Source organism: Hibiscus syriacus, unplaced genomic scaffold, assembly GCF_006381635.1.
Source record: "Hibiscus syriacus cultivar Baekdansim isolate YM2019G1 unplaced genomic scaffold, ASM638163v2 tig00005856_pilon, whole genome shotgun sequence".
Classification (NCBI taxonomy): Eukaryota; Viridiplantae; Streptophyta; class Magnoliopsida; order Malvales; family Malvaceae; genus Hibiscus; species Hibiscus syriacus.
The window spans coordinates 222714-235132 of NW_024062067.1; the positions used below are offsets into that span (position 1 = coordinate 222714).

The 12419-nt window shown below is 32.3% G+C and overlaps 2 protein-coding genes across 2 annotated transcripts; both read left to right on the forward strand.

Annotated features, from left to right (window-relative positions):
• The first annotated feature begins 2260 nt into the window (after positions 1-2260).
• LOC120199973 (UPF0235 protein C15orf40-like) lies at positions 2261-4052 on the forward strand. Its single transcript, XM_039200926.1, has 3 exons — positions 2261-2438; positions 2585-2673; positions 3703-4052. Exons 1-3 carry the CDS (start codon positions 2276-2278, stop codon positions 3829-3831), a joined length of 381 nt encoding a protein of 126 aa, XP_039056857.1. The 5' UTR covers positions 2261-2275; the 3' UTR covers positions 3832-4052.
• Positions 4053-6154: 2102 nt separating this feature from the next.
• On the forward strand, positions 6155-11543 carry LOC120199974 (probable N-acetylglucosaminyl-phosphatidylinositol de-N-acetylase). Its single transcript, XM_039200927.1, has 10 exons — positions 6155-6423; positions 6510-6570; positions 7228-7298; positions 8474-8538; positions 8738-8782; positions 8997-9077; positions 9314-9381; positions 9902-9950; positions 10825-10985; positions 11245-11543. The coding sequence occupies exons 1-10, from the start codon at positions 6324-6326 to the stop codon at positions 11309-11311; spliced, it is 768 nt and encodes a 255-aa protein (XP_039056858.1). The 5' UTR covers positions 6155-6323; the 3' UTR covers positions 11312-11543.
• Positions 11544-12419: the final 876 nt, after the last annotated feature.

Sequence of the window (12419 nt, forward strand, 5' to 3'; positions counted from 1 at the left end):
GCTTTATTTTCTAATGCACGTGAATATTGAAACATAGTTGGTGTGTTGCTATATGTTTGTCATACGAGACCTGATATTGCTTTTTCAGTCAATAAGGTGGCTCAGTTCATGCAGGCACCGTGTGAATTGAGCCACCGTGTGAGGAGCATTTGTTAGTTGTTAAGTGTATTCTACGCTATTTGGCTGACACTTTAGATTATGGGTTAGTTTTCTCGGCTGAGGATACTAGACTATGTGTTAAAGCATTTTCTGATGTTGATTGGGTTGGTGATACTGAAGATAAATGATCTATGACTAGTTATGGTGTTTTCCTTGGTCACAATCTTGTTACCTTGGTCACAATCTTGTTACCTGGGCCTCAAAGAAGCAGAAAGTGGTGTCTCGTTCAACAATGGAAGCATAATATCGTAGTGTTGCAGAAACTGCTGCAAAAGTAACATGGATTGATGCCTTGTTGTGTGATCTAGGTTTGCAGTCACTGGATGATCCTATCATTTGGTGTGATAATACAAGTGCAGTTGCCATGTCTTCTAATCCAGTATATCATGCAAAGTCAAAGCATGTTAACCTTGATATTCATTTTGTCAGGGAAAAGGTTGCAGCGGGTCAGCTTCGAGTGAGTTATGTACCTACTGGATTTCAGCTTGCTAATGGTTTCATTAAGCCCTTGGCGAAGGCAGCATTTCAGGTATTTCGAGAGAGAGTTCATGTTCAACCATGTTAAAAAAAAGAAATGAGAAGAAGAAAGCAGGGAGAATGTTAGTTAATATGTAGAGTGTGTGTGAAGTTAGCAACGTTTACTAAGTTTGTTATGCATTGTGTGTGTAGGGTTTTTGTATGAGTAGCGGAGAGCTCTCTGTTACAAACAGTTTTGTTGTTGTTTGTTATTGTTGTAGGTTGTTATGGTTGTTATCTAGGTGATTAGGTGATATAAAGAGGCTATAAGTCATCACTGGAAATCAAGCTTAATGAAATCCATTTGTTGAAATGTATTTTCTGTGTTCCGCAAAAGCTAGTATCTCATTAATTTACAACAACATTTGACTTCTATATTTTCAAATATATTTTTATTCTATGGCCCCCAATTTGTTTTAGTTTCAGTTAAATTTTTAATCAAGGGACTCGGGAACTACTTGCCTCTAATAGGAATTATGGGATTATCTACGCACGACGTGCTGTTAATATTGGTGTACATTCGCTTGACTCGTGGTCTTTAAGGACCGGTGTTATTTTAATCATTGATTCTAATATGTCCTACTTAAATTATTAGCATAAATTTCCTAATAAGAATTTGTTAAAAACCTTTAAAAATGCAACAAGTAAATATAAAAAACTAAGAAAAACATCCACGGTCCTTGTGCTTTGAAAAAATGGAAAAAATGTAGTCCTCGAATTATTTTTTTATTTAATTCGATCATTCAACTCAGAAAATAAACTCTAGGTGGCATTTTGATCACTGTTTTTATGTTAACCATTACGATGATGATTGGCAATTCACAAGGGTGATATGATGAATCACGGTATTGGTATGGCGATCCACAATATTAATGATGTGGTAGATGGACTAAATTGATTTTTATCTTGTTCAAGGACCAAATTAATTTTTTTTAAAGTTGAGGTGTTTATATAATTTTTTTAATTATTTAAATAAAAGTAAATTTAAGATAAAATTATATAAAAAGTTCCTATTATATCCATGAAAGAAGTCGGTTAATCATTTATTTTTATATATTTTTATATAAAATTTAAGAAACAAAATTTTAAGCTAAACTACTAAACCAACTTGAATTTTTAAATATTTTTATAAAAATAATAAATATATCATATATTTGAGAACGAGTTTTCTCAGTATTTCCAACACATTCTCTCGACACTACTGATACTTTGTCGGAATAAAACCATCCCAACATTGCAATTGACAGTGTCAAAAGTTGACGAAACAGATATGTGAAGGAAGTTCCTATTATATCCGTGAAAGAAATCATGTAACACCACGCAATTGCCATACCATCATCACATTAAGTCATTAGCGGTGGAATTGTATAATTAAACTTAAAATTAAATGTTACTGCTAAAAATAGCAAAACTAAAAATTTTATGATATAATAGAATTAAATATTAAAATTAAAATTAATAAAATTTAAAGTTTAATGACATAAATGAGTACCACTCAAAGTTTGGTGGCATGAGATAGTTTTCCCTTTACTTTTAAAGCTACGTGTGCTTTAGAGGAGACCCGTAATTCTTCAGTACTGCTCGAAGTGAAAACAAAGGAATGGCACCAGCGAAGAAGGGAAAGGCAAAAACCCAGAAGGCAGAGCCGTCTCGTCCCACTGAAAATGACTCCAAATTACCATCGTCCATCCGCCCGGTCCCGCCCTCATCTGTTGCCATCGCCATCCACGCCAAACCCGGCGCCAAATCTTCCTCCATCACCGGTCCACTACTCTCTCTCTCTCTCTCTCTCTCTCTCTCTGCTCTCAATTTCCTATTGAAAATTTCTTTATTTTGTTTCTATCATTCACGATCTATTCTTTACCTTAATGGGGTTTTTCTTTTCTTTAAAATTTTGGGATGAGCCCAGATTTCAGCGACGACGCTGTAGGTGTCCAGATTGACGCGCCTGCCAAAGACGGTGAAGCTAACTCTGCACTTCTTGATTATATCAGCTCGGTCTGTTCCTTCTTCCTTTTCTTCAATTGTTGTTGTTTCATTATTTTTTTTTTGCTAATCGAAGAATTGGTTTGGGTTTATTTAGATGAATATCTTGTTAACAATCATAAAAAATTCTATCATTTTTTGTTTATTTCCTTGATTGATTCCAAAGATGAGAACCCATTTTTCAACTAGGTAGGTAATATTACATTGCTGTTGTCATCATTTGGTGAGATTGGATTCTTATTTTAAGAAAATGAATCAATTTATTTGGAACCCTTGAACTGTGCCCGCCCATCTTTCTTATGTGTGCGTCACCGGCTTGTTAGAAAACATCTTCCTTCTCCCCAGTGCTAAAGAATCATGGCAAATGAACAATTCCATGAGAATTAAGCATTTTAGTCTTAATATCAAAATCTTCTTGCTCTTATATTGCCTTCAATTAAATGTCTTCTCGCAGCCCTGAACTAAATGATTTCAACTAGAAATGGAACTTCCGCCATAATCTTCCATCTCAATGATAGGAAAGATCAGATGCTTTTAGCTTCTTGATTACTTGTAGATTTGTATGTAGCTGTTCCATTTGTCATTTGTTGTTCCAGTTCATTTAGTGCACAATGAGATGATTGCGCGAGCATATGTTGGCTTGGAAAAGGTTTGTAGCATTGAGGAAGTAAGGATAAGACTAAATAGATTATGAATGAGATTAATGTACTGATCCGGAACCTCATTGGGTAAGATAGATACCTGAATCTACCTTAATACCAACGATACATTACTTGAAAGTTATTGATAATTGTAGCTTTGAGCTTTTATTCTTCTTGGAGAAAAGTAGTCTGTATATGTTTGTGTTTATGGCTCAAATGATAATACAAAGTATATGAAGTGCTAGTTTATCATGGATGATGGCTATTGTAGATATGTGAGGTTATTTAGAATGGCGTAATACAAAAAAATTGTATCATATTCCTTCATAAATTACTTCTCTTCAATGTGCTGCCCCCCTTTCCATTTGTCTTAAAACTTATAATTCTTCCAAAATGACAGGTTTTGGGAGTCAAAAGAAGGCAAGTTTCAATAGGCTCTGGCTCTAAATCAAGAGATAAGGTGGTAATAGTTGAGGAGATTACTCTGCAGACTGTATTTGATGCTTTGAACAAAGCATCCAAGGGCTAGCAATGGAGAGACAATGTGAATTGCTAGTTACTCTTACGATGCTAGTTCAAGCCACTGATGATATTCGGTCGCTTCCTTGATTCAAAAGATGTTTAACAAAAACAGTTCATACGGGGTCAGTCTTCCGAAAATTCTTGCAAAACTTGGAAAGGGGGCCCTTTTGGCTCGTTTCACTTGTAAAACAGTTACCTAATCTAGATAGTAGTGGCAGTCTTGATTAACTTAGGGCTTGAATTAGATGGATGGCTAGTGGCAGACAATTGTGACGACCTTGACTAGGACCGAGGTACTTGTACTTGTGAATAAGAGTAAATGTGAACTTGCGATTTTCAAAAAATACCCTACAGTTATATATTTTCTGTCAGATATCGTTCAGGTTATATTTATCGATCTAATATCCTTTTGCAGAAAGGTCTCCTACACAGCGTTTTATGTGCGTAGAGTAAGGCGTGCCCCTGCAACGTGTTTTGTTAAACGTGTAAAAAATTCGGATGTTAATTTTGTAAGTATTTTTAAAGTGATGTCTAATATGTAATTAATTTCTGTTAGGGTGATATTTTTGTAAAAACGTCAACTTTATCTATTTTTTTTTTTATATTATTTTTAACAATAGTTAATAATATTTTTTTACTTTTAAAATTAATTATTTAAAAATATTAAAATAAATTTTTAAAGTGATGCCTAATATATAATTAATTTTTGTTAGGGTGATATTTTTGTAAAAACGTAATTTTATCTATTTATTTTTTTGTGATATTATTTTTAACAATAGTTAATAATGTTATGACTTTTAAAATTATTTATTTAAAAATATTAAAATAAACTTTTAATTACAAATTTTTTTAAAATAAAGAAAAATGAATAAAATTTAATAAAAATATAATGTAAAGTTAAAAATATTACATCTTTATTTAAAATATTTTTTTAATATTAATTTTAAAAAATATAAAATAAATATTAAATTTTAATTTTAATTTTAATTTTATTAAAAATGAATAAATATTATTAATTGTTGTTAAAAATAATAATTAATGATGAGACAAAATAGTTTTTGTGAAGATTGAGCAGAAAAGATCAACTCTTTGATCGGATATTTATTCGTGGTATAATTGAGTTGATATTTAGACAACAGTTAGACAATTTTAAGTTATTGACTTTGTACAATCGAATTTTCATTCGATTCCTGTAGCTTTCCACACCTACGACTGTTTAACAATCATAAACTTGACTAAAATAAACTTTTAATTACAATTGAGGATCAAATGCATTATTATTCATTAATTATTATTTTTTAATAACAATTAATAATGTTTATTCATTTTTAATAAAATTAAAATTAAAATTTAATATTTATTTTATATTTTTTAAAATTAATATTAGAAAGAGTATTTTAAATAAAAAGTGATATTTTTTAGCTTTACATTATATTTTTATTAAATTTTATTAAATTTTATTTATATTTTTTAAAAAAGTGAATAATAATTAATTTGATATCTCAATTGTAATTAAAAGTTTATTTTAATATTTTTAAACAATTAATTTTAAAAGTCAATAAACATTATTAACGGTTGTTAAAAATAATATCATAAAAAATAGATAAAGTTAGTGTTTTTACACATATATCACTCTAACAGAAATTAATTACATATTAGGCACTACTTTAAAAATATTTACAAAATTAACCCCATTTTTTTATACGTTTAACAAGGCGCGCTGCACGGGCGCGCCATATCAGCCTAAAGCGCGTTGCAGGAGCGCGCTTTACTGCAAAGGGTGTTAGATCAAAAAATATAACCTGAACGATGCATGACAGAGAAATATATAAGTGTAGGGTGATTTTTGAAAAAATCGCCAAATATTTTTGCCTAAGTTAGTTTAATGAATATTTGCATATTAAATCATGTTTTTATGAATGAATGTAAATCAAATTTTCTTTTAAAATTGCACTTGGTACTTGTGTAAATCCAATATTTACAAATTAGTAAATGAGACTAGATAGATCGCGAGTTACTCGAGATTGATTCGGTCAAGGCTTGATAAATACTCGGATCGAATGGATTCGACTTGAGTTCTTAACGAGTCAAAACAAACTACTTGATATTTGATTCGAAAAGCTCGTGAACAGATCAAAAATATAATATATTAAGATTTTATTTTTTAAAAATAAATTATTAATAATATTAACATTTATGTGTATTTTTTTTAAATACATTAAGATTTTCATGTATTTAAGATTTAAGTTTGAAGCTTCAATCGAATTTAATTTATGAGTAAAGTAGAGCTATTACAAATAAATCAAGTTTGTTGCTAACATCTCGCCCTCCTCTACCCCTCTTTCCTGAAAATTCAGAACCACAACGACATCTTTTCAGATATTTAATCGATCTATTTTCTCTGTTTCCTTCCCCTTCTCCATTCTTTATTTTTTCTCCCGCCGGCGGATCTATGATAAATATTTGATTACTTTTAATTTTTGTGAATCTTTTCTACGTATGGGGTGGATGTTTATTATTCTTTCAATTTTGGTTGTTTGGGTAGCATCTGTTTGGAAGATCTTCTCCTCCCGCCCAGAACCCTCTTTTTTAAATGAAGGTGGCTCCAGTACTTTTAGATCTTTTGTCCAACAAAAAATAAGTTAATTTCGTTTCAACTAATTTTTATATGCCCATTGTTGCCAGATTCACCTTTACCCGCAAAGAATGTCTTGCTGGTTGTTGCGCACCCTGATGATGAATCCATGTAAGCTTCTGAAAGCCTCTCTTTAATTTCCCATTTTGCAGATTGAATTGACTTCTCGCTTGGTTTGTTTCATTTATTTATCTTTATGATTTTGTTTTCTGAATTTCGGATGCTATCAAAACTAAAATCTAGTGATCAGAAAATGATTGATTGATTAAATGCTTATGAATAACTATATTATCAGTTTATATGAGTAAGCTCATGCATTTTATTTTGTTTTTTTAATTTTTTTCATAAATATTAGTAGTTGCATTTTTATCTAATAAAAATTTTCTCTTCATGTTGTCATAGTGTATTTTTTAGTGAATTTACGGATAATGCGACTAAATGTGGTAGATCAATTACTGTTAATTAGTATTCATGAGTGAACTCATTCATTTTATTTATTTGGTGTTTTCAATTTTTAATGAGATTAGCAGTTGCATGTGTATCGAAATATGCATTTTGCTTTTGGTTGTTTTTGAGTCAATTCATGGATAATATCAGTAGCGCGTGCAATTTCATCTGCAAATGGTTTGCTTGATTTAATTTATTACCCCTTAAATTGTTTGCAATACAAGTGACAGCTTTGCTGTTGCATATCAGTTTTTGGTATGAAAGTTTCATTTATGAATGTTTGGTTATATCAATTTATTATAATGATCTATAATGTTGCAGGTTCTTTTCACCAACAATAAACTACTTGACTTCAAGAGGGCACACTGTTTTTCTATTATGCATGTCTATTGGTATTGCATTTTCATCCTTATGTGGCCTGATCTTTTTTGCTTTCTAATATTTCTTGTTACTAGAAACATTTTCTTCAGAATTTTACTTCAAATGATGCCAGCCTTCTTCTATGTGTAAGTTGATATCTAATGAAATCAACAACTGAGAGTTTGAGTTTTCCATGGTGTTTCCTTTAAAATTCTCCTTTTTTTGCTGAAGGTCTTACATGAAAGGGGAAACTATTGGAACTTAGACACTTGGTTGCAAAAGAATTATGAAATTTATTTACCATAAAAATGTCTCTTTCTGATAAGAGTTGGAGGTCTCGTTAAAAAACCCCTTCATGCTTTTTGGAATACTATAAAGTTATCCGAAATGTAGCAGAAGGAGGAAAAGAGTACCTCGGATTTTGTTACCACATGAAATCAATTACAAAAATCATCATAAAACCTCTCCAAAACAAGGAGAATCCCACACTTCATCTACACCTAGTAACCAGCCCAATAATCCCCAGCCTCCTAAAGGACAGAAACCTCTACCCTATTCCTTGTTTTTCTAGTTCATCTGCTTTCACATTAACACTCCTCTTAACACAACGAAGTACAATTGCCCGTTCACTAATAACTGGTACAATACCTCTAACCATAAAAATGTCTCTTATTTTCAAATTACGATATAGATGTAGTTTGGATTGCTAGGCCCAAGGCTTTAAGGATAAAGGATGGTATCTCTAGAGATTGGTCATCTTATATTTAAAGTGTGTTAAGCTTCTAAATAACTTCTAATGGTAGTTGTAAAACTCTAAGCCAATTAAAAAAGGTAAGTTGTAATCAATCTCTTTCACAACATGTTTTGTTCATTGCAGCTTCAGAGGGTTTATTAGGCAATACTAATGTAATGTAGCCAACTCAATACCTCGGGATATGCATTAACAGTGCTCTAATCTACTTCAGAGGGAGATTCTGTTTTCATCTATCTCTTCTTTTAGTTTATGGTGGTTGGAATCCATTTTCCTATGCCAAGTGGTAGTTTTGTGTATTATCATTAGACTATATGTCCAGCCACCATCTATGCCTCTTCAAAAGGGAAAAGAGCATGGTAGAGGTCAGAAACAAAAACGTTGGCATGTGTTCTATAAAGACAGTGTTCCTTTTCCCCCACCCATGGGATTATGCGACTTGATTACTTTGTGCAGGTAATGCAGATGGCATGGGAAGCATTAGAAAAGATGAGCTTTATCGTGCTTGTGTAGTTCACAAGGTGATTTTATTATCCTACAAAACATAGATGAGATCTAACTGCTGAAGTAATCCTTGTATTCTAATACCTACAACAACCTGATTCTGGGTTTCTCTAGCTAAAAAATATCCTTGCATCTCATGAAATCTTTACTATTTTCAACTTCATCTACCAACTATACTGTGCTTTTAGCTTCTTTTTTTAAAATTTGTAAGTTCAGGTTCAACTTGATCGAGTGAAGGTTCTGGACCACCCAGATTTGCAGGTTATACTATTAAGTCTTTTTTAGTTTATGGATTTTGAACTGCTCTATTCATAATTTGGTATGTTTGCTTTTGGAAATTGATGCTTTTTCATTTGCAGAGAAAAATACAAAAACTTGTTTGGCTGGATATAGCACGAGGCCTATCTAATCTTGAATCTATTGTTAATTGATAAAATGATTTAGTAGGAGTTTATAATCTGAATTTTCATATCAGGATGGTTTTGGCCGAGTCTGGAACCATGATTTATTGGAAAATATCATTGAAGAGGAGGTTTATGGTCTGGTGATTGATGTGGTACACTCTTAGCTCTGTTGGTTTTTTCACCTGCATGCTTGGTTGCTTTATTTCATTTAAGATGATTTTTTTTCAATGCTACTGTATAAAATATCCAACTCTCCAAGTTAGGCTAAGTAATGGATGTACTTGGGAGTGGGAGCAATATACATCATTTGAAAGTTTTTTATTACTGCTTGTTTGTTAAGATCTTTCATTTCCTATTTCTCTTATTCATGCTTCTATTTATTTTTCAGATTATTACATTTGATAGATATGGTGTTTCGGGTCATTGCAACCATGGTGATGTGCATTGTGGGGTACGGTAAGTTAAAATCATTTTATTTCTTCAACTCAATTACGCAGAAGTAAAATTTTAAATGTTCATAGCATAACGCATTAGAAGAAAATAAAATGCCTACTGCCTTCATATCACTATTTAATGCCGTGAGTTCTTAATTACAAGGGCTTGCGATTTATTCTTTCTGTATCTGGTCCTCTAATATTTCTACCATTTCTAGATGGGAGTGTATGCCGTATATCTTGCTTTAGAAACTCACCTTTTTCATCATTTTTTCATTATTATTTGAAAAATGAATAGGATATTGTAATAACAATGTTTTCACGAGTAACACTAATAACTTAAAAATTTATGTAAACATAAGAGAAGTTGTATTGACTTTCTATCTACCTCAACAATACTAAGCAACAAAACTAGGCCACCAACAATTTTGGTTCAATCAGAAAGTTCTTCACCAATAATAAACAAAAAGGGGTCACCATTAATTATAACGGTTTTAGATTCCACTGAATTCTTTTTTACTTTCTTTGTCTCATATTAACAGCAAGTTCCTGCATGATTCTGCACCAGGAAATATTGAAGCCTGGGAACTTGTAAGTTGCTTTCTACTGTTTTCTAAACATATTTTGTTAAAGACGGCATTAGCTAAATAAAATAGTTTTTCTGTTTTCCATTTTACTTTTTCTTTTGGTGGCTAATTAGGTTCCAAGCTGACTGCATGGGATATTTTCTTTATTAATTTTTTTTTTTTGAAAAACTACATTTTCAAATCTCAGTTCATTTCCCCCAATTATTTAATTATATAAAAGGGTTTGATATGCCCTAATTTTTTTATGCTCCTGAATCCATTGCTGATCATAAAAATTAAGTAGCAATAGGAAAAGAAGAGGTCAACACAACCAGTTTCTGGTTTAGGTCTTGTAGGTTGTTGCTTGTTTTGGTCCATATGGACCTGTCTGTGCAAGCTTTGCCTTCCTGAAAACAACACCGCATTGCATTCTTGTGCAAAGTTACCTAACTAATTTTTCATGATCAAAGATTTACTAGCATCAATTTTTCCACTACTAATTCTCTTGTATTTTTCTCCCCATCTATTTGACATAAAAATTTAAGTTGAGACAACTTTCCTTCTTTCTTTGTTCCTGGAACCCAATGAAATGATTTTCTTGTTGAGTTAATCTAGAAATTAGAAGTTGGTGGCCAAGTTATTGCATCGAGTTAGTGGAGGAGAAAGACCCTTGAACAAATCAGTGGCCTTGATGAACTTTTCTCTATATGTGATTTAGCCTATTATGTTATTTCTGGGCTTTTCCCTTTATTTTTGAATTATGATACTTTTGCCCCCATTTGTTTTAGGTGAGTATAAACATATTGCACAAGTACAGTGGACTATTTAGCATATTATGTATTTTCTGGGCATTTCCCTTTATTTTTGAATTATGATACTTTTGCCCCCATTTGTTTTAGTTGAGTATAAACATATTGCGCAAGTACAGTGGACTGTTTGACATTTGGATTGCAAGTTTGGATGTCATGCGACATCCGAAGGGTCTCAGGTATTGCTTGCTTAATGAGCATCCACGGAAGAGCTTCCTGGCAATGTCACAACACTCAAGCCAATGGGTTTGGTATGTATCTTTTCCAATAAAGTAACATGGCCAATGGTTGTGAAAACAACATTTCTTCTCATTTTCTTTCTGAAATTAACTACTGGTTTTGTTTATGAATGTAATTATATAACTCATTGATTAACCATAACAAATTCCTTATTATAGGTCTCTCTGGATCATCTCCTTGATTCAGCATTTTTTTTTGAAACTCCAGTGTAGCATTTTTTGTTTATATTTTTGATACTGTTTTCTTGATTTTTTAATGTTGGTTTTGCAGGTTCAGAAAACTTTTCGTGGCATTTTCTAGTTATACTTACATTAACACTCTTAGAAAGATCAAGTGATTATAGTGGACTTGAAGGACAAAGCTGCTTAAGATTTGTGCCTGTTCATATTTGAGGTATTTCTCTGCAGTAACTCAGGGGCTGCTACTTGTTACATGTACCACTTTAAATCGATATCAGGCAGCCTAGTTTAAGTTTTCACAGTCTATGATTCGAAGTGAGCAAATTGAGAGCCCATTGACTGGAAAATATAATTCTTCCATTGTTCAAAATTGTAGACCCTTACACCGAATCTTTCTATTGGGTACATTGCTTACATCATGGTCCAAAGGCATTTGGTCAATTGGTATCTATTTTATATTGGTCTCTCTTTTAGTTTGTTTGACGGCAGTTTGAAGGCATAAAACTAAAGTTTGGATGATGACAGTGACTTTGGCAGTGGGGTGGCAAAATTTTCGTACTTTGGTACAACAAAAGTTATCTTTAGTTTGCCATTGCTCTTTCGTCTTCTGCCTGAAACTTTGACTTAATTCTTACGCTAGCATCTTGAAAGATTATCTTCAGTCTCAAAAGTGATGTTTGGATGCCATTTTACGAGACCCCGGTTATACATTTTGTTGTGAGCATTGCTTGCTCTATTATTTTAGTTTTATCATAAAACTGCGAATTATGTTACTCTAGGGAATGAACCTGACCTTTCTCCGTGTGAAACTCATAATATGTTTGCAGATTATTTAGTGCCAGGATTTTCTTTCTGAACACAAATTTCTTCTCCCTGTTATCCGTATATATATGTGCTTGTGTGTGTATACTAAGAAGAACAGTAAGAATGGTGTATGTGTGAATGATATCTCGAAATGTGTAATGTAGGAATGGGAAAGTGAACAGGTTGATGATGTTTGTTGCGGCTTTAGATTTAAATGGCTTTCCAAGCTCAAATTTTTGAAAAGTGACCTTGGTGTTGTGGGACATAATGATGATGAAAGATGGCTAACAATGTCAGTGAAGTCCAGTTATAACGGACTGTTTTCTAAAAGAAATGGCCATATGAGGCTGTACACTAGAGATTGGCTCTTGCATCAGTTTCTTTTTTGTTAATAACAATGTCTGAGAGTCGAGTTTTGTCGATGTACCTAAGCTCGTTTGGCAAGGTAGGGCAAAATGTTGA